At 42.6% G+C, this 22,675-nt stretch overlaps 2 protein-coding genes across 5 annotated transcripts in view; one reads left to right on the forward strand and one right to left on the reverse strand.

The window, feature by feature from the left end:
- The window catches only part of LOC135517442 (transcriptional repressor NF-X1-like), a 33,200-nt gene extending 29,354 nt beyond the window's left edge, over window positions 1-3,846 (reverse strand). The window contains exons 1-2 of the mRNA XM_064941739.1: window positions 3,771-3,846; window positions 3,592-3,685 (exon numbers count right to left, since the gene is read on the reverse strand). Coding sequence (XP_064797811.1) covers window positions 3,592-3,613 — 22 coding nt within the window. The 5' untranslated portion in view covers window positions 3,614-3,685; window positions 3,771-3,846. The remainder of the gene's footprint in view (window positions 1-3,591; window positions 3,686-3,770) is intronic.
- Window positions 3,847-8,106: 4,260 nt separating this feature from the next.
- LOC135517443 (arf-GAP with SH3 domain, ANK repeat and PH domain-containing protein 1-like) overlaps window positions 8,107-22,675 on the forward strand; it is a 77,527-nt gene continuing 62,958 nt past the window's right edge. For all 4 annotated transcript variants that reach the window (XM_064941743.1, XM_064941741.1, XM_064941740.1 and 1 more), the window contains exon 1: window positions 8,107-8,789. In XM_064941743.1, coding sequence (XP_064797815.1) covers window positions 8,664-8,789 — 126 coding nt within the window. In that variant the 5' untranslated portion in view covers window positions 8,107-8,663. The remainder of the gene's footprint in view (window positions 8,790-22,675) is intronic.

Consider the following 22,675-nt stretch of genomic DNA (forward strand, 5'->3'; position numbering starts at 1 on the left):
TGGTGCACCTCAATATTTCGAAGGTGTTCTAATGTTTTGTACACTCAGTGTATATTGGAGTTGTGGCTGTTGTCATATAGAAAGATTAAGGACTTATCATGGATATAATCCGTTTTAGCATGGACAATTCCACTGAGGGCTTCCACCACTTTAAAGTAGTCAACTGGGTGGGGATTCCTATGAGTTGGGAGTAATCAGCCAATGAAGACCATGTACTACTTTAAAATGGAGATCATTGGCACAGCCCACGCTACAATGGTGGAGATGAGTCCTATCTAGCTCTATGGCCTGTTGTTCACACACACATATCTGCCCTCTCATTGACTCGAAATGGTCCAATAGACAATCCTTGTTATAGCTGAGAATCCTTGGGATAAGGAAGAATGCCTTGTTAAAGGTATACTCAGAGAAATGACATTGCCACGAGCATCACCTGAGATATTGGGATGAGCGCGATGTAAGACTTCGCTCACACACTGTAAATGCACAGGTTCACTTCACACTGTTCACAGCGTGGTAGACAGGGCACCGAAAGTGGAGAAGTTGGGCCACGCACTTCAATGCTCTTAGTTGTTGAAATTGACCCACTATTCGGTTTACTTTCTTCATCCATGTCATGTCATTAAAGGTAGACTCAGCGACTTGGGATCTCAAGGGCTAGAAGGGATTCAGCTTTGGTCAAATTAACGTCAAAAAAATATTTAGCATTTTAGCTAACCATAATTCTAACGGTTTTCCTAACCTTAACCAAATTCTCCTAACCTGCTACAAAAAGTCAAATCTGACAAACACTGCATCCCATCTAGTCAAAACCATATCAAGGGCCTGCCGGCATTGCAAGTGAGTCACTGGGCTTGTTTCAGTGGTACGGCTGAAGCAACCAACTGCAGACAAAAGTCGAAGAGTGAAGTCGGGGGACGTGCATCTGCGACAGCTGAAAGTCTGACACGGATTTGGTTTTCCAACAGCAAGACTCAGTGCAGCATGGCAGTGTGCCATTGTTTATAAAAGTTTGTTATGTCCAAATAAACATGTCTCCAACCCCCATATCACACACTAAAAATAGGCTGTGTGTGTAGATTGTACCAAAGACAGTACAGTATGAGGGTAAGCAGAAAGTGCTTCTACAATAGAAGTCCCCGATCACACGAGTAGGCAATGTCATGGCGACGTTGGCTCACTAATCTTCTGCAAAGAAACACGTGATCTGGTCTCACGGTTGTCTCGCGCATGTGCCTGCCGTCAAATCAAAGGCATTCCTTCGATTATAAAGTAGTGACAGACGAGTAGTGTGTCTGAAGTGGAGGCAGTACAGGGCTTAGCATGTTTCTCGAGGAGGCTAAAAATAGATTTGGGCTTGGAAAAGTTGAATATTTTCAGAAAGAGCCAGGTAATTAGTTAAGGGAGGAGAATGAGAGAAAGTTGAAAATACTGAGGGATGGCAGAGGATGGGTTTGAATCTGTTGGAGCTAGCAATAACAAGGGAGAGGGTGTGTCGAGGAGGGTTGATGTCAAGTTCAAACAGAGTGAGCCGGACTCCAGTTTGAGTTCTGGAGGTGAAATGGAAGGGGTAGAAGGTGTTGTGAAGAGCTCAGAGCCTGAGCAATGCATTGATGGACGGTTATGATAAGACACATTTGGTCCAGAGGGAGTAAGATATTTTTGAAGAGGGTGGAACCAGGCCTTTTGGCTGATCCGTAGTTGTTTTCAGGTTGGGTGGAAAAGTTGGTGGGTGCTGTTGAGTCGCTGAAGGTAACCCGATGTGCACTTATGTTTGTGTTTCTTCAGATCAGAGGGAGCAGGCGCTCCATCCGACGCAACCTGGGCCAAGATCTGTTTCTCGCTTTGCTCATTAGGAACAGGACACCATTGAAAAGGAGTGATTTCTTTGGTAGCGTTAAGGAGCAGTTGGAAGATTCCTGGTGTCTGTGACACCCGTTGTTTGGTGCGATGCAGACCCGGTGGTGAGCATGGTGAAACAGAGAAGCCCCTGTTAGTCCTTTTGAGTCAGTCTTAACCCAACATGGTCATGTTAGGATGTATCAGTTAACCTGTTAGAGCATTTGTGGCGAATGCGCTGTTTCAGGTTAAGCGTTTATGGTCATGTCGCAACTGTGTGTAGGAGGGAGATTCCAAGATGTGGGAAGTGGGCATGGGTAGTTTCGGTGGATAAACAACTTTAGGGGTGTCCATGTTGCTGGGGATCGGAAGTGTATGGTGCGAGAGAGGCAGGTTGAGGTTGGCTCGAGTCAGAGTGGTGCAGAATGTGCTGTATGCTAAAACAGTGAATAAAGTAGAGGATAGGTCAAGGGTGAGATTCTGAGAGGATCCTTGTGAATAGTAGATCTGTGCCAGCATAGAGGGATACGTCAATGAATGATATGCTTCAGTAAGGTTTGCTTCTCAGTGTTCATAGCAATGTTTAATAAACTGCACTGCAGAAATGGAAAGTTAATCACAGAAAAAAGTACTTGGGGGTACATGATGACTTCAGAAGAGTTACATGGTGTGTTGAGTGGTAGTGTCCCATCCTCTCAAGCTGTTGGCCTGGGGTAGGATCAGATAGGGTTAAAGTACTGGAATAAGGAGGTGGGTTTTAATGAGTATAGTGTTAGTTGGCATTGTAATTAAAATATATATTTTTTCAGTTTCACATTTATATCACAAAGTGTAATGATCTATACTGTAGTTCAGTTGTGGTAGTAATGTAACATATTGAATGCAAACTGCCATTAAACCTCACCTGAATATATTGTTTTTAACAAAAATGAAAACGTGTCAGATTGAGGTTGGAGTAATAATATGTTCAACTACTTAAGACATTGGCTCAAATCTAGGTTGTGCCTTCACATTGACAAAATTAACTACTATGGAGGAATTTAACTTCTCAAACCCTGGCCTTGCCCGCTTGGTCTGTTTCACAAGCGTTCCGGAAGTATCACGATGTTGCGTATTTGGGCTTAGAATTCTATCAATTGGGGAGAAGAGACTCATATCATATTCATTTGTACACTATATACATCTGAATCTCGGAGAAGTTGCTTCCAGTTTCAGACATGTCTTAAGGTCACGTTCGCCTGGGTCAAACAAAAACACTAATTATAGGCCTTTGATCACATGGTTGTAAAGTTCATGCAGTCGACATGTAGGACAGTTGTTATCCCCATAATGCAACACACTAAAAGGAGACTTTGCAGAAGTGACCCGCTTGAACTGAGTGAGCCCCCTTAACACAAAGCAGAGGTTTCTGTTTGAGGAATACAGTATGTCAACCTAACTTACGTTTCCACTGAAACTCCTGAAACTCCGCTCTTGCGTCTTTCTACGCCTACTATGTTGAGTTACTGAGTGAGTGAGAGATGTGACACTGGCAGCTGGCTTGCTAACGTTAGCTGAGTGCAATTTGGCAGCTCAACACAAACCCCGTAATTTCACTTTTAATTTCCATTTGCTATGATTGGCCTAAATAGCATGAGAGATACTTAAATGATTATCCACTCTAATTAAAACTGAAGTGAGCAATCTAGTTAGCGAGACAGTTAGCTAACTGCTAGCTAGACAGTTAGCTAACTGCTAGCTAAACTACTTTACCTGTGACTGAGCCCTCAGCCATTCAATCACACAGTTGGCAGTCGCTCACGTTCTTCTCCCACGCGAAGTTTGTAGCTAAGATTTTTTTAAACAGCTGTTGGGAGATTAACAACCAGAGATTAAATGCCACTTTGTATTTATTATTCCCACAAAAATAATAACATGTCTCCCCTCCTTACATGATTGACTGCGGTATAAACGAACGGTTGTGTGAAACACGAGCTCTGACGATTCTTCCTGCAAAGGAGTTTGAAGTTATGGAACTTTATTGAGACTCACCCGCAGGACGGTTAGCCCTCTGGTCGGAATAACCACAAGGGGGACAGACCCGTCCCTGTCCACAGACAGTGTCACCAGATACCATTGACTTTAGAATGAAATATAACTGGACTGGACTGAAATAAATGAAATATAATAGAACTGAACTTAAACAAATAGAATATAATTGAACGTAGACTCTGAATTACTTTGCCAAGAGCAGAACCACAGATATTGAGATGAGCGAAATAAAAGACAGCGCACCAAAACAGCGGGGAATTTGAGGCTCGTGCTTCAACGCTTTTAGTTGTTGCGGAAATTGACCCACTTTGCTGTTTACTTTCTGCACCTATGTCATGTTGCTAAGTCTACCTTTAACTCAAGTAGAATGGTATAGCATGGAATGATCTACTGTCTTCCATGCTAGGTTCAAAATATACCCTTCTTCAACCTAGCCTCAATGGAGGAAATTCTTCCCACAGTATTGTACAGACAAAGGATCCCACAATATTGTACAGACAAAGGATCACACCCCTAGGCCTACACATCCATCACAGCCATAGTGTCTAAGCGAGGCCAGACAGACAGTCATGGAAGGAATCAGGGTCGACAGAGGCTATGATGGATGTTTTGTGGACTTGGATCACTGGGCTGTTGATTTAAAAAGATTTCAGAGATAATGCAACTCTGCAAAAGGTTAACTCTCTGAGATGATGTGCCAGGCTATAAATTCATAAAGAGCTCGGTCAAATGCAGTCTATGCTTAATTTTCAGTCAAGACTTTTCGGATAATGATTTGTTATCATGTTAACCTCTCATCGTTGTCTTTATATACAGTACCAGTCAAAAGTCTGGACACACCTACTCATTCAAGGGGTTTTCATTATTTATACTATTTTCTACATTGTAGAATAATAGTGAAGACATCATAACTATGAAATAACACATTGGAAATCATGTAGTAACCAAAGAAGTGTTAAACAAATCAAAATGTTTTAGATTTTAGATTCTTCAAAGTAGCCACCTTTTGCCTTGATGACAGCTTTGCACACTCTTGGCATTCTCACATTTTTTCCAATAATGAACTCTTAGTTTTTGTAAAATATATAAACATTTTTAACAAGGAAAATTTGGGTTGTGGTTGTCATCAATAACTATGTAAAAATAATATGGCTCAGTTGGTAGAGCATGGCGCTTGCAATGCCAGGGTTGTGGGTTTGATTCCCACAGTGAACCTGTATGAATCTGTATGCACTCACTACTGTAAGAGTGTCTGCTAAATGACTCAAATGTGAATGTAATAACCTTGACAAACAGGTTTACTTTCGCCCTGTTCAGTGGTATGACCAATGTTTTATACATTCAGGTTATTAGGTACACCCATCTAGTATTGGGTCGGACCTCTTTGCCTCCAGAAACAGCCTCAATTATTTGTGGAATGGATTCTACAAGTCGGAAACTTTCCACAGGGATGTTGGTCCATGCTGACGCAATGGCACCACGCAGTTGCTGCAGATTGGACGGTGGTACGACACCAGGCAGGATGGGTCCATGGGCTCATGCTGCTTACGCCAAAACCTGACTCTGACGCAACAGGTACCAGGATCCGTCAGATCACGCAATGTTTTCCACTCGTCAATTGTCCAGTGTTGGTGATTACATGCCCACTGGAGCCGCTTCTTCAAGTTTTTAATTGAAAGGAGTGGAACCCAGTGCTGCAATAGCCCATACGTGACAAGGATCTTCGAGTTGTGCCTTCCGAGATGCCGTTTTGCACACCACTGTTGTACTGCGCCGTTATTTGTCTGATGGTGGCCCGCCTGTTAGCTTGCATGATTCTTGCCATTCTCCTTCGACCTCTCTCATAAATGAGCTGATTTTGCCCACAGGACTGCCGCTGACTAGATGTTTTTTGTTTGTCGCACTATTCTCGGGACACCCTAGACACTGTCATGCGTGAAAAGCCCAGGAGGGCTTGCACCTACGATCATACCACACTCACACTCACACTCAAGTCATTTAGGTCACTCATTTTGCCTATTCTAACATTCAATCGACAGTAACTAAATGTCCCGAAGCCTGTCTGCCTGCTTTATATAATAAGACACGGCCACTTGACTCACTGTCTGTAAGAGCTTTTCAATTTCCGTGAATGGGGTGGTGTATCCAATAAACTGGCCGGTGAGTGTATATACACCCAATAACTGATAGGGGGCGCTGTGTTGTAAAAAAAAAAAAAACACATTTTGGAAGCAAAAGAAATGCATGTATTATTGTCTACTTTCGTTTTTGACACATTTATTCTATAATAGACACCTTAATGCATAATTTTAAATTATATTATGTGAGTTTAACATAAAAATAAAAACATATATTAAAACATTTTCCTTAAAGTATAATTTTTTTTGAGATTACTAATGTTACTGTTCCCACAACAACAACAAAATACTTATATACATGTAATTTTGTCCTTGAAACATTGTAGAATTGTAGACTGTAGAATTCCATTCATTCCTATGAAGGACTGCTACTACTGGAGAGTGACATCTGAAATATGGCTGACCAGTGCCTTCAAAGCCTCTCAATGGCCAATACATAGCATCAACAATTCAGGGTTTATATACATCATTGGGTACAACAGCTGTAGTTAAAATCAGCTCGAGGGAGCGAGGAAACTTCTTGGCTTTTTCTGTTTACCCAGATCCCACATTTCCTGTTTGAGTGCCTTCTGGGTTTCCTCAGTTCCTGTAGGCCTACCATTAGATCCAGCTCATTGTAAGTGGCTATTTTCCTGCTCACATGGCGGGTTTCTCCCTTCCTGCCCGCACTGTGACTGATCTTCACGGGATCCATTGCTAGAGGACATCACTCTCTCCTTTCAGCTCTTAAGTTAAAAGTATAGCCATTACTGAACCCCTGTTGGTTGTCTATTCAACATGAGCCTGATATGATGCGCCCAGCAAGTATTCTCTTCTGCATCAATCAAGAGGACATTCACACTGTTCAGATTCCAAATTTGATGTGCATCGATTTCGGTAATTTGGGGCGTGGCGTAATAGCCCATGTTCTTCTTTGGAATATGAGTGCTCTTCAAAGGGTTAGAGATGGACATGATATTATTTTCAATAAGTCTGAAATTAGAACTTTTATGTTGGCTAACAAATGAACCTATTTAAAATATGTGTATTACTGTATGCAAAACAATGCTTTCTCATCAGAGTACTATTCCTGTGTGGTACAAATAATTAATGAATATACTATTAGTTGCCTATAGGCATTTTTTTTACAAAGTTGTGTTGTTGTGTTATCTTGATTCTTCCCCCGGCTATACCACAATCTCTGATGTCTAGAGAGCAACAGAGCTCTGCTCATGTGATTCTTATTTGATTTAGGTTATAAGGTGACAGTCAAGTCATGAGATCCTCCTCTTCCCGTCCATCAAATTTCTCATCTAAAGATTCTTTATGGAATCCGAGTCGGTAAGACCCTCTAAATTCTGTTGATACTGAAACATTGTATCACCTCATAATATTCAGAGACTATTCTCTTGTGTCCAAAATCCTTCAATCATATTTCTTTGTGCAATTGCTTTAGTCTAGTAGTAAGTGTAAATTGACCAAGAGCCTATCATATCTGATTGAACACTTTTGTTATTCACCAGCAATGTTTATCCTCAATGTTGCACCCCTACAATTACAGGCATTCCAAGACTACAGGCACGCACTTTAATGTAATTTACCATCACTGTTTTACCTATGGATGAATATTTTTCAGACCTCGTACCTTAACTCAATAGATCTGATAAGTATTTATAGACTGCAATTCCCCAATAATAAATACACGAGCCACCATTGAGGTTTTCAATCAGCTAAATTATGTTTTAATGCGTTTCTTTAGGCTTCAATTAATATCAACTATTTTACATGTTTATAATTAAGTACCATTTTTTAAATTAATAACACAGTAGTACAGTCAATTGGTATTTGTAAATATATATCTGACTGGTAAATATATATAGGCAGATAGGCATTTAGGATCATAAACAATACTGTCTATAGCAAAGGCCAAATAGAGTCATAGAATATTAATTATTGGACACATTTTCCTTTTCACATAGCATATTAGTCGATGACTTCAGTACACCCCCTCGAATAGAGGTAGTTTTTTTTACTGCTGATTGTCTCTGAGTATTATGTCCGAGATCATAGACATGCGCAGAGTTCTTCCTTGTTTGTCTCCGTCATCAGAGGTGGGTGAGAGAGAGCGCGAGAGAGCGGGAGGGAGAGTGGTTGTGAATGTCAAGGCAGCGTTGCATTCGAAAGAGAAACGGAGAGAAGAGAAGAAAAGAGACGAAATTCAGCGATTGCAGAGAGCACATATTATAATTGATTTCACAGAAATATTTCTTATTGTAGAAAATATTATCGGGAAAGTATCGTATTGAACATCAGCAAAACATGATGGAATCCGCTATTCTATTTTACAGCAAGGCAGCATAGGACAGTAATTAAGCGATTGTGTTTTGGTTATTTGCGCAAGGGATTCGGGCGAGAGGAGAAGAGAGGAAGGGAAGAATTTGTGTCCATTCCCGTTTCCCTTGGGGGCAGTGAAGTCATAGGAGAACCAAACAAGTAATTCGAGAAGAGACGCATTTTTGTAATTTCGCTATCTAGTTAGTATCCTAAACTATCAGTTTTCCACCCAGTTACACACGGTTAGACATCACGTAATTTTCCTCGGCAGTTGTTTTTTCATGATTTAGGATTTTCTCAACAATTCTTGCCATCCTCTTCTGGGCGATTCCCTGCTGAAGGATGCCTGATCAAATATCGGTGTCCGAGTTTCTCTCGGAGACAACCGAGGACTACAATTCTCCTACCACATCCAGCTTCACGACCCGTTTGCAGAGCTGTAGGAACACAGTCAACATTCTGGAAGAGGTAAGGCCACATCATGTTATAACATTGAGTCAGCCATGACTGCAGATGGAATTGCGTGCAAGAGCGACCATTGCGCATTGATGAATCATGCCACCACATATATGACATAGGTTCAGGAGGCACAGGCTACATAAATTATACAATGCATGTTATTATCCTAAACTCCATATAGTGGTAGCAGGTTCCAGAGTTGGTCGTTCAAATAGACTCTGCATCTGTGTCCAAATGCCCAAGCCAATGCCCAAAGTTGTACTTTATTCTGCAGAATAACCTCAGAAAGTGTCCTACACAGAGAGCACTGTTCTGATGTGCAAGCAATACAAAAACAAAATTTCTGTGATGAGCATTCCACCATGGCAAGCGAGGTTAGATTGTGATGGCTAGAATTAGACTTATTTGCATGCCTATTATTATAAACGGCCTGTTATCAATTGGCACTGTCTGGTGCTCTTTGGCACCTTTGTAACACTTCTTCTGTTGCCATTTACACTGTAGCAAACAGCACATCAAGGACCATATTATAATACATGTCTGTTTACTGTCTCTTACAGGCGTTGGGATCAGTTCTTTGTCCCTGTACAATCCCAGACTATTAGAAGCAAAATGGCCTATTTAAAACAGTTAATATGCATCCTATTCTTTCCAAGCCGAATCATTTGAACATGTGTCGTTAAAAAAACCCCCACAAATACCTACTGTCCTAGAACTTAGTAGTTACATTGTTACAACATGTAATAATGGTGTCCAAAGGATCAGCACAATTGTGGTTCGCTTTTATAGTGTAGTGATGATGTCATGATGGCCTTCTGTGGTTTGCTCACACTGAAGCCTATGTTAATTCTGTGCAGTTCAATTGAGCTAGTTTTGCTCCTACTGCTGCTGGCTGGTGTTGCCAGGCAGAGGGGGAGGATTGGGTAGGATAGAGGAGAGGGAAGGGAGGGAGGGTGTGTTTTAGGCCTACAGCTTGCTGGCCTCTCTCTGTTGCATAACTCTGAGCAGAACAGCCAGGCTGTAGCATTGGAGTGTGCTTGCTGTCTCCACACAGAGTGGGGGTAGGGATGGATGGAGTAGCAAACCCTCCAGCTTCCAGCCACTCTCTGACAGAGATATTGACATTTACAATGATTCTGAATCAGAAAGTCTCCCTCCACACATATGGCGTTAACATCAGCCTGATTCTAAACCTTCTAAGCCTGTTCTTACAATCACAATCAGTGGTGGAAGAGCTCGCAGGCAAGTAGCCTACGCACGCACGAGGCAAACATGCACACACAAACACACACACACTCAACAGGATTGCACGTCTGATCAGTGAGGTGAGTGTAATCATGTGAATCCGGGTGGAGACCATGGAGAGCAATGCATTCTCAGCCCACCCCCATCTGCACTGGCTTTACCATGAGATAATGGGACAACAAAGAAGGGCAGCAGCATGCCCTGTTAAAACCGACACATTACCTAATTTCATTACCTCATTTTTTTCATTGAATAAAATAGAAAGAGGTCTATGTTTCTCTTGAAGTCATTGGTTTAATGTTCTCATATAGTGTATATAAAATGGCAGCCATGGCAGATGATCAATGATGATAATCATTCATCTCCCTCTCTGTGTTATCTCAGGACTGTATCCCAAATGGCACCCTATTCTCTAAATAGTGCTCTACTTCTGGTCAAAGGTAGTGCACTACATAAGGAGTAGAGTGCCATTTGGAGTGCAGGAACAGTGTCAGTGGTTTCATCTTCCATTTAAGAAAAGAGGCAGGAGAGAGAGAGCAGTTCCTGAGATTGGATTCCGAATTTGAATCCGTTGCGTCCGTGCAACTCCTTCAAGCTAAGAGACAGTAGATTGTCATGTGCTCTGCTGTCATGTGCTCTACTGTCATGTGCTCTGCTGTCATGTGCTCTACTGCCAGGCGTGCTGAGGACCAAAGAAAGATGTTCGGATGTTTCTGCATCCTCTGGAAATGAGGCTGAAGAAACACCGTGAAGTAGCTGAGAGCTTTGGTTTCAAATTGATAACATATACCTGTAGGACAATCTCTGTTTATTGTTTCTCACCCTATAGTGATGGAAATGTTCTTATCAGTTATTACAACAGTGTCCTCAAGGAAACTAAAGTCCTTCCCATAGAAAGAGCCATAGTAACTTGACTTTGTTTAAATTTGTTCTTTTTTTATTTGACCTTTAGGCAAGTTAGTTAAGAACAAATTCTTATTTTCAATGATGGCCTCGGAGCAGTTGGTTAACTGCCTTGTTCAGGGGCAGAACGAGAGATTTTTATCTTGTCAGCTCGGGGATTCGATCTTGCAACCTTTCGGTTACTATCTACATGATAGTACATTACATCTACACGATAGCACATTATAGTACATCATATCTACATGATAGTACATGCTGCATGGTTGTTCGAAATGGTTGACACATTTTTGCATATTCTCTCTTCGTAGATAGATAGCGTAATATGCAGAATGGCTGGTCATGGCCTACGTGTCGTAGCATTTAGAAGTTCCACCCTTCTCTCCCCGAAGGTTTATAGTACAATAACAGAAGAATCTTTACAGCCAAGCCATGTTTATTCTCATTTTACATGACACTCTTATCCAGAGCGACTTACAGGAGCAATCCGTGTTCAAGTGCACATCGACAGATTTTTCACCTAGTCAGCTTGGGGATTCAAACCATTGACCTTTCTGTTACTGGACCAACGCTCTCAAGCGCTAGGCTACCTGCTGCTTCTCCACACAGAGCACATTTTTGTTCATTTAACAACAAGGAAAGGCTTGCGTCATGGATCACCTCTCTGGCTCTGTGCCTCCCAGCTCAGAGAGAGAGAGACTGCAAAACAAACTAAAAACATCTGTTGGAAGAGCCGCCATGTGCGCCCGGGCTGCAGCAGTAACCACTCTGGAATTGTAGTCCGGATCACATGACGGGGACCATTATACTGGCCACAAAAGAGCAACAACGTATAATCTTTCTTATTTAAACAGACAAGAGGCCATAGAATCAAGCTTTTCCCGAAACATTGATCTAAAATCAGTAGAGAGCAGAAGACCTCGCCAGGGTCCTGCCCTGGGATACTGCATACACCTTCCAGATGGCATTCCTCCTCACTTTATGGATTTCCAACTCTGTAAAAGTTCAGCAGTATTGCCATGGCCTCTGAAAAGAGTCAGGGTGAAAAATGTTGGCCATGTAGCATTTGAAGAGAATCCACCAAAAATGCTGAAGTAGGCCTATTTGGTTTGTGCCACATTTTCACCATTACCAGTGAGGCAAATTGGGAGGCTATTCTCTCATTCTCTCTTCAGAAAAGGTAAATCATTCCCATAATAACCTTCCCATCTTCATTCACCTGTCATCATTACAGACCTTCCAATGTCTCTCTGTTTCTCCAAGTAATTTTCCCAGTATGTTGACAAGGTAAATTATGCAAAGGTACAGGGTGAATATTTAATGGTGTAACCTGAGGAGGAGAGCTGACCTGCCGGAGGAGGACAACAGTTGTCAGCCTCCCTCCTCAGGCTTCTCAACACAGTGAGTCATATAAAGGTGCAGAGGGGGAGATGCAGCGACATCAAAACTTCTTACTTCAACTCCACACCTGAATTATTCATGGATGGCTGCTTGGAGAGACAAAGATGTTCACGATTCCCCTCCTCAAAGCAGCACTGTCCTTATTAACGCAACCCAGTTTGCCCAGTCACAACAGGGAAAAGCTCCCCTGCCTACAGTGCATTCGAAAAGTATTTAGACCCCTTGACTTTTTCCACATTTTGTTATGTTACAGCATTATTCTAAAATTGATTAAATAGTTTTTTCCCCTCATCAATCATAATGACAAAGCAAAAACAGGTTTTTAGATTTTTTTTCAAATTTATAAAAAACAACAACAACGAAATATGACATTTACATAAGTATTCAGACCCTTTACACCTTTGGCAGCGATTACAGCCTCAACTCTTTTTGGCTATGACGCTACAAGCTTGCCAAGCTCTCCTATTCTTCTCTGCAGATTCTCTCAAGCTCTGTCAGGTTGGATGGGGAGCGTCGCTGCACAGCAATTTTCAGGTCTTTCCAGAGATGTTCGATCGGGTTCAAGTCCGGGCTCTGGCATGGGCCACTCAAGGACATTCAGAGACTTGTCCCGAAGCCACTCCTGCGTTGTCTTGGCTGTGTGCTTAGGGTCGTTGTCCTGTTGGAAAGTGAACCTTCGCCCCAGTCTGCCCTGAGCGCTCTGGAGCAGGTTTTCATCAAGGATATCTCTGTACTTTGCTCTGTTCATTTTTCCCTCAATCCTGACTAGTCTCCATGCCACTGACAAACATCCCCACAACATGATACTGCCACCACCATGCTTCACCGTAGTCATGGTGCCAGGTTTCCTACAGATGTGACATTTGGCATTCAGGCCAAAGAGTTCAATTTTGGTTTCTCCAGACTAAAGAATCTTGTTTCTCATGGTCTGAGAGTCCTTTGAGTGCCTTTTGGCTAATTCCAAGTGGGCTGTCATGTGCCTTTTACTGAGGAGTGGCTTCCGTCTGGCCACTCTACCATAAAAGCCTGATTGGTGGAGTGCTGCAGAGATGGTTGTCTGTCTGGAAAGTTCTCCCATCTCCACAGAGGAACTCTGAAGCTCTGTCAGAGTGACTATCGGGTTCTTGGTCACCTCCCTGACCAAGGCCCTTCTCCCCGATTGCTCAGTTTGGCCAGCTCTAGGAAGAGTCTTGGTGGTTCCAAACTTCTTCCATTTAAGAATGATGGAGGCCACTGTGTTCTTGGGGACCTTCAATTCTGCAGAGATTTTTTGGTACCCTTCCCCAGATCTGTGCCTTGACACAATCCTGTCTCAGAGCTCTACGGACAATTCCTTCGACCTCATGGCTTGGTTTTTGCTCTGACATGTACTGTCAACGGTGGGACCTTTATATAGACAGGTATGTGGCTTTCCAAATCATGTCCAATCAATTTAATTAACCACAGTTGGACTCCAATCAAGTTGTACAAACATCTCAAGATGATCAAAGGAAACAGGATGCACCTGAGCTCAATTTCGAGTCTTATAGCAACGGGTCTGAATACTTATGTAAATAAGGTATTTCAGTTTTTTATTTAATCTAGATTTGTAAAAAAAAATAATCTAAAAACCTGTTTTCGCTTTCTCATTATGGGGTACTGTGATTGATGAGGAACATGTTGATGAGGAACACCCTATGTTTTATTTCATCCATTTTAGAATAAGGCTGTAATGTATCAAAATGTGGAAAAAGTCAAGGGATCTGAATACTTTCCGAATGCACCGTATGTTTACTGTTTATATTTCTATCAGTGCTAAAACGGAATAGGAAATAACTGCAGCCGCGTACTAATGCTGTGCATGTCTTGCATAACAGGAAGTGACATCATTATGGTGTTGAGGGCCGTAATGGAATCTGGTATGGTTAATCCACTACTGTGCCCAACAATACACAAGGAATGTTCTGAAGAATGGTTAGAAAATATTCATGCTCATCTGCAATTTAATTCCCTGAAAGGTTCAGAAAAATATGTAGAGGAGGACTTCATGTACAGGCAGGCTTTAGTTAAGCGTTCCTTCCTTTGTTAGGGAAATCGTAAGAAGATGTTGGCTTTTTCAAATGGAAAACTTGTAGTTCCAACTTGCCCTGATCTTGGCATCTTTGAGTTAGTATCTTCTTATCCAACATGACTGAATCATGAACATTCGGGACAACCAGCCAGCCAGACTCCCTTGTGAGGCCCTCCCTTGTCTCTGCCCTACAGATGGTGCTTTGCGTCATTGAGTTTTTAAACCAGGGAGAAACATCGCCTGGAACACAAGGGAAACCCTCAGTGGATTTGCATTCCTCTGAGCATGCCTCTCACACCACATCAGTGTGGAAGTGTGAGGACAAATCTTTGTCTTTTCATAGTCATCTTATCCAAACACTGAATTTCTTGGCAGTTACAATTAAACTTGTATTTCTTCCTTCTTTCAATTTGGGAACATCAGATGAGTGACTTTTTGTGAAATTGATGTCAGTTTCCACCTGGCGAAGAGTGAAATTGATAGTATACTATCTTGTCAAAATGACACAATTGGATGGTTTCAAATGAATACTGATTCCCTCCAGCCATTTCAGTGGTGTTAAGCTATGAGAGTGACAGTTTTGCTGTCATTCTGACCTGAGACTGTCAGCATCTGACATGAATTGTACAAATAGTCGTGTTGTTTGCTCTTCAGTAGAATGAAAGAGAAAAATGGCACCTCTGTTGTCTGTTGCTAATTGTACTGCTCATTAGAGGATTTAAGGACCGCAGTATAGACACACAGACAGTCTACACACAGCATTAGGATTTATGATAGCTTCAGGACATTGTTTCCGTTAGCTGGTAATAGTCAGCTTTTGGCCTACATATATATATATTTTTTAAAGTCAATAAATCAAACTCCTGCTGGCCAACTGTCCGGGAGAAGAAGAAAAAAATCCCATTGCGAAATAATGCTTTTTAAACTATTCATTGATGGAAATACCAGTCCATGCCAATACATTTGACTGGCCATGCTTATTGTGTATAGATTGATTCACATAATTTTGTGAAATTAAATTGGCGCGTGTGTACAGTATATTCATTATGTACCTTATTTATCACACTTGTACAGCATACAGATAGCGAAAAATCTGTCAGACAGCATGAGAGCTGCTGCCACAGCATCTCACACAGCAAATGCATAGGCAACGTGCATCACACACCACTTTACAATGAGCTAGAGGCAGTATGCATTTAGAAAACATATACTTAATTGTTTGAAACCTGAATGTTTTACTTCATATTATGAAGCATGTTTTACCCTGCTTCAAAGTAGCCTAGCCAAAATCACACCCTATCTGTGGATGCAATTATTTTATATCAACATTATTACATTGTCCAGTAGCCAAAGGCACAATCTTAGTCATATTAGCAACCCATGCTAGTTGCTACATATTAGATCTCCATTCTTTCTAAATGTGTACAGATATTTTAATTTCTGTCACATGAAACCGCTCGCATGTGCGGTCCTGTTTTCCCGTTAATTGCATTACGGAACAAACATTCACACGTAGCCCAGACCTGCTGCGCTTATAATGTGAAGAAATAATAGTTTATCAAAATTTTAAGCTTAACATTCTGATCTGTTGCATCAGCCTCATCGTAATTTTTTTAAAATGTAGACTAGGCCTACTGGTTGTTTGAATTTGGGATCTATCGTCCCACAACTGTCCCAGAGTCCGTTTGGAATAAGCTATTTCTTTCTCGACAAGCTGACCAATTGAATAGGTCAACTTTTCTACTATGGGGATAGTAGGCTAGTGATTTTGCTGTTCGTTACTCGTCTTGTTGGCCTAGGAAACGTAAATGTGGACAGTTATTCTAACATCTTCAAAGTGCGCATCAGAAGTCGGTAAGAAGGACCGCACGTCGTTGCATCCTCGATTTCTCTGTTCTACTAATATGAATTACCATAATCGAAATGTGATTTATGTCATTCTGAGCAGAGTGGGCGGACGCCCTAATCAGGTTACGCACCCAATGCATTTGCTTCCAGTAAATTTCAATTAAAATGTTGCCGGAAAACAGGGTCTACTTCAGGGTCTACTTTACTGAGAAAATCTGCTGCATACCTCAGGATATGTATGACACAACTTCATTTGTGGGCCTCGGTCCAAACGACATGTAAACGTAACAGCGTTGGCCCACATTTGTTTTGACATGTTGTTTACACTTGAAGGAGATTCCATCTCAATGTGCCTGAGTGAGATGCACATGTTTATCCTCACGTGCAACATATCTAATTAGAAAACAGTGGATCCATCTGCCAGCCCCCCATATTAAACTGGGAGAGGCTACCCGAGACCTGTTGGTAAACCATAAAATGGAGACATCAGCTGTTTGAATATCTACCTTTAGCGACAGAATAGTATGTCGATGTGGTTTTCTGCTTTTTTTTTTGCATGGTTATTCTACTTTTCATTGCATTGCACAACCAGCGATGAGAAAGATCTGTTCTAGTCTACATTTCTCGCTTTGGTATGATGCAATGTTCCTATTGAGAACAAGTCTTATGAACACTTTGAATAATTCAAGAGAAGAGACAGTTTTCGTCATATCCAGGTTTTATGTAACAAAGTGAATGCAGGCTATATGCAGGCTTCTTACTTCAACAACATTCACAACTCAGGACAGATGTGGCTAGCTGAATTATTGATTAAGTTGAGGCTTTTTAGAATTTGTCCCCTGTGTCACATGCAGGCAAATTAAACAGAACAGTGTTTATCGGCATATTGCATGACTTGGCTCTCTCTCACTGACGGCCCATCACATTTTCCATCCTAGTTCAACCACATAACAAAAAGTGCAAGCAAAGGCTGTCCTATAAAAAGTGCTCGTTAGGTAAACTGTCAGCCTTAGAAATCTGACTCATAATCCCCCCGAGCGAGGCAGTATCTCCCATGGTAACACAAGGGGGGTCAAATCGTAGTTCACTGTTTAAAAGTACCATATAAGCCTATAGTATCTGATGACTCTTGTTGCTGAGTTCCATTAGAGAGTTAGAGGAGAAGGCTGGCGATCAGGCAGTAGGGGTGTCTTGACTCCATGTCTGAGTCCATTTAACAACAGTGGCCACTCAGTATCCCCCACCCTCCCTTTGCATAAATCAGGGAACGAGCAGGGATCAGAGCCCTGACAGCCCCACTGCCGGAGCTAAGCCTGGTCAGGGGCTAATCCGCTGTCTGCTAATAGCCCTTGATGATATATGCAGTGCAGCTGTGGCAGGAAGAGAAGGTAGGCCAACAGCTGGAAGCCCGGGCCAGAGACTGATTATCCAAATCCCTTGGTCTCTCAGACAGCAAACAAACCAACAAACAAGCAACTGAAACAGCATCCGAACACAAAGCCCAAAACCCTCCCACTGTGAAAGAGGCACGCCACAGATAGATTCGAAATATCACTGGAGGATTTCTTTAAGGAGGTTTGGAAAGGATGTTTTGAGGTCTTAACCGGGTCACAAGACCTCTTCACCCTGAGGCGTGGCAAATTGACAATGGGATGCATGTCTGAACCAGTATTGAAACAAAATACCTTAAATCTGCTTTTCTTTCCCATCATTTATGTGATAATGAACGAGCCCCTCCTCTTCTCTGAGTTTGTGAGTGCTTGGGTCAATGGCCTTCCTCTAGAACTGGCCTGGGGGTTGGAGGAAGGCAGCACTGCTCAATGCTTACTGATGCATGCTCCTCTCCTGGCCTGAGGGGGAAATACTCCAAGGCTGACTCTGTTTCAAGAGGACACAATGGTGTTGTGCCTGGGACCGTGTGTGTGTTGTCAGCTGGGCACTAGATATAGTGTTTCATCTGAAGTGCTGAACATGCCTGCCAGGGGATGGCTTGTTGGCTCAGATGTGGATTTACACACGCTTGCTCCGTTTGAACGGCAAGGCTTTCCTAGAGCCTACAGAGGTCACTCTGCCCCCCTGGCAGGCCGGGCTCCAGGATGACATGCCCGAGGGGGCTTTTTAAATCCACGTGAGGGGGGGGGCAGAACTAATATTGCTTTAGAGCTCCAATAAAACAAGGTAGATTGGTCTTACTACTTCTCATACTGTAGCTACAAAAATGTATATGAAATGTAGCCGTTCACAGTCAACAAACCGTCGCTTTGTATAATAACACGCAAATGATATGCGTCCCCACTGCGACGTGTATCGAAAATGCAGCCATATCTGGAGTAGAAGGCCTGCACATCAATTGCGCCTACCAACACGTGAAGATCAGCTCGATGAGCACTACTAGCGTATCAACGATTCTGACAGGCTTCATCGCTTCAACTTCAATAATTGCAACTGTAGATTACATTCCTGTCAAATTTGTGGTGCTGCGCAATGAGCGTAATCAAGGCGCCACTTCTCCGTGGGACAGTATCAAGTTCCAGAAAAGCAAGCTAAATCAGACTAAGTGCGTATTCTATAGTCATAGCTGATGTGAAATGTCCTACACAACAGTAGCTCATTTGAATCTGCCGCGATTAAGAGTAAATGCCCAGTCCGATAGGAACTCACACACGCGCTATAGCAAGAGAGCATGGAGGGGGTGAACAAAGTAGACTGTGTCATTTTCATGGTATTTGACATCCCTTTTACAGTAGCCTATCACACGACGACTGTGTAATGCAAATGAATGATCACCGAGTGATTTAGGCTACACGCGGTATTGGTCCTGCATACCAAATGTACTAAAATGGAGGCCTGTTTGAAATGCAGCCATATAAACAACTACTGTCATTTTGCACACAAGAAAGCATGCGATGTTGAAGAGAAGCCTCAGGAAGACTGATAGACCAAGATGCACTCATTATAACAGCACACACCGTAACCATCAACTCAGGACCATGGACAGAAGGCTACCGCCAGTCAGCACGATGAAAGGGTAACCGTTAGATGCACTGACAATTTGACATCTTAGTCATTTAGCAGACGCTCTTATCCAGAGCGACTTACAGTAGTGAGCGCATACATTTTCATACTTTTTCGTACTGGACCCCCGTGGAAATTGAACCCAAAACCCTGGCGTTGCAAGTGCCATGCTCTACCAACTGAGCCAGACAGGACCAAGTTTAACATCACCTCAGAGCACAACCAATAGGCTATATCAAATCAAATCAAATAATACAAAGCTGGATATCTATCAATAACAATGAGAACCGCAAACGCAAGCAATGACATTAAGAATCACAGATAAATCCAAAAGATGCATTGAAGTAAAAAGCAAAGGCCTGAACTATACATTACATTAAAAAAATCCAAACAACCAGTGGGCTTACGTTAGGGTCAACCAATGAATGAATAATTCTGGCACAGCGGCCAGGGCCATAAAGGTTGTAGCTTACCATTTAGATGAGTTGCAGCCTCGTCCATGCTGTGCTGAACCTCATGAGAAGTTTCTGATTCCAATCTCCTTCCTGGCGAAATGTACTTGTCAGGTCCCTCTCAAATGCCTGCTCGACAAACTGGGATGTTCGTCGATGTAACATGCCGAACCTCGGTGGTTGGGCCAGCAGGCTGCTCATTGAGCTCGGAATCGCTCTTGACATGGGGGTCCCCTGTTTTTTTTTGCTCTAGGCAGTGTCCAGCCATGTTTGGATACCCACGCTGCTTAGCCAGCTAAAATGATCCAGCTCGCGGCTACCCAAATGCCCAATCAGAATGCATTTAGGGATTTTAACAACAAAATATTACATTATTACCCCCCCCCCCCTCAAATCATGAGTGCGCACCTGGCAAAGCCTCTGTTCCGGTCTGTGCTGGTCATTGTGATTCATATATCATTTGTTATGTTTATGGGGAAACAAAACTGGGGGAGGTGGGGGCACAAATACTATCTGGGTGGTCAATGCCCAGCTTTGCCACCACGTAGAACCGGCTCTGCCCCCTGGAACGGCATCAACACTGCCTTAGGATGGTTGATAGCAACTAGATAACAATGAGAGGAAGTCTTACAACATGAAAATTATGTTGTCTAGCAGGTTTAGGATACACCAATATTTCAGCTATGGTTATCTCCTGAATGGCTTTAGTTCTTTCGTGACGTTTGTCACGAACCGGCTCAAAGTTCGTAACAAAAGGGAGACAACGTGGAGACAAGGAATAACAAAATATATTTATTAAATAAAGTAAACTAAATACAATTAACAATGGTGTGTGCAATCAGTAGTGTAAGTGAGTGTTTTGCATGCATAAATGTGATAATGCAGGGTGTTGAAAGGTGCCAAGCAAACAACCAAAAGGCCACAAGAAAATCGATAGAGGTATCTGCATGGAGAGAGCCTCTCCAATGAATAGGGAAGAGGTGCATTTATCCTGGGACACACCCGAGCCCAGGTGTGTCCCATTTCTCTGACGACCCTCCAGGCTCCGCCCACCGACATCCTATTAAGGAAAACAAGAGCAAAGAGAAAGGATTCGGGCGGGACAGTGTGGGAGGGTCGTCACACATTATGCGGTAGAGGGGAGGCCATGTCTGAGGCTGTGAGGACATACTCGGTGAACATATCCCGGTTTGATATTGCCTATTGCTCAAGTGTGTGTCTATCACCGTGATTAGTGGGAATGGATACACCTGTGGTTCTTTCACCCGACGGACTCCCATAATCTGTGAAACTTGATACACGTCCACAGAAAACTCCAAGGAATGCTGTAAAGCGCAGGAATGTAGGCTGCGACTCTGGTACAGGGCTCAAGGCCATGTGGTGTGAAATGGAATGCAACCACTCAGGGACTAGAAATAATGCGCTACTTCTGATTGATTATCGAAGCGGAGTGAGCGGCTCGTCCCTTGGCTGTCACAGCCAGATACCTTTGGATCTACTGCATTGTGGGTTGAGGGCCGGAAGCTGAGTTTGTAGAGATATCCACCGATCACTGATAAGAGGGATAATAGTGATAACCATGGTTACTATGAGTTGAATGGTTTGTTTGTGTTACTGGAGGATTTTGGGGTTCAGCTTACTGCCCTCATACTCTCAGGCCTCATTTCTGAACTACACCACATTAGTGAGAGAGATTCTTGGAGCCTTTTATGACAGTCGGAGTGTTTTCAGATGATTTCCCTCCTGGCTGACGGTGTTATAAATAATTCAAATTTGCTCGATGGTTGATAACAACAGAAGGTGTTTGTATTGCATCTAAAATATTTATTTTTGAATTAAATAGACGGAGAAGGAATTTAGCTAAGAGGTCTTGTACTCTTTAAAATGTAAACATTTGCTCAAAAGGAATTTCCTCTTCATCTATGCTTTAAATGTAACCTCAAGCAACCCTTGAGTTAACCTGCTCTCCATTGTATTCAGGTGAGCGCTAAGCAAGCATATCCCTGGTGTGACAGGGTAGCCTAGTGGTTAGAGCATTGGACTAGTAACCAGAAGGTTGCAAGTTCAAACCCCCAAGTTGACAAGGTACAAATCTGTCGTTCTGCCCCTGAACAGACAGTTAACCCACTGTTCCTAGGCTGTCATTGAGAATAAGACTTGCCTAGTTAAATAAAGGTAAAATAAATATCCCATATCTAGTGAAAGGAGGGTTTAATCATGAACTTGGTGACTGTCATAATTGAGTTTGTTGGGGACTGTTGAGTTTATGACAAAAACCTTTGTTTCTCTGGGTTCCCGGGCAGGCAATTCAGCCTCATGCAAATAGCTTTGTGGTGAATGTTTGCCCTGAAAATCCCTCTGCTCCCCCCTTGTGTTTCTATTCTCACTCCTCTAAATGGAGCTACTTTTGGAGATGTGGCTGACGCTGTCATGTTTTAATCATCAGCCGCACTGAGGTACAGTCCCCAGTCTCAGTTTGTTCCATTCATATGAATAATGATGTAATGGAATTATATAGGGCGGCTTACTGTTCCTCATTTATGAATTATGACTGACTCCAACATGAGATTGATAAAGTTATGCTTGTTTGAGCCCATGTGGGCAGCTACAGTGGTGTATGTTGTGATAAAATACGCTCACAAGAGAAGGATGTAGAGATGTAGGAAGTCACCAGTGCGGTAACACACGATGGCTTGTGTACTCCACTTCTCCAGTCCTGACAAGCAGTCAGTCTCCTCTCAACACCGGAAGCTGCCTCACAGTCCTCCTCCATTGCCTGTTCAGACCAACCACAGCCAAGCAGCTGAGCAGCCAGCCTCTACTCAACATATGTTCCCTTCCCTGCCCTGCCTCCCTCTCTGGCCAACACCAACAGCTGAGTTAGGGCTAGGACACTCTCCCTAGGCCCTATGACACTCTCTGGCATCAATGGTTGGTTCGTCTTCCTAAGTTCCTACAAGTGAAGTATCCTTATTCCATATGTT

This window comes from Oncorhynchus masou, chromosome 28 (assembly GCF_036934945.1).
Source record: "Oncorhynchus masou masou isolate Uvic2021 chromosome 28, UVic_Omas_1.1, whole genome shotgun sequence".
In the NCBI taxonomy this organism is placed as follows: Eukaryota; Metazoa; Chordata; class Actinopteri; order Salmoniformes; family Salmonidae; genus Oncorhynchus; species Oncorhynchus masou.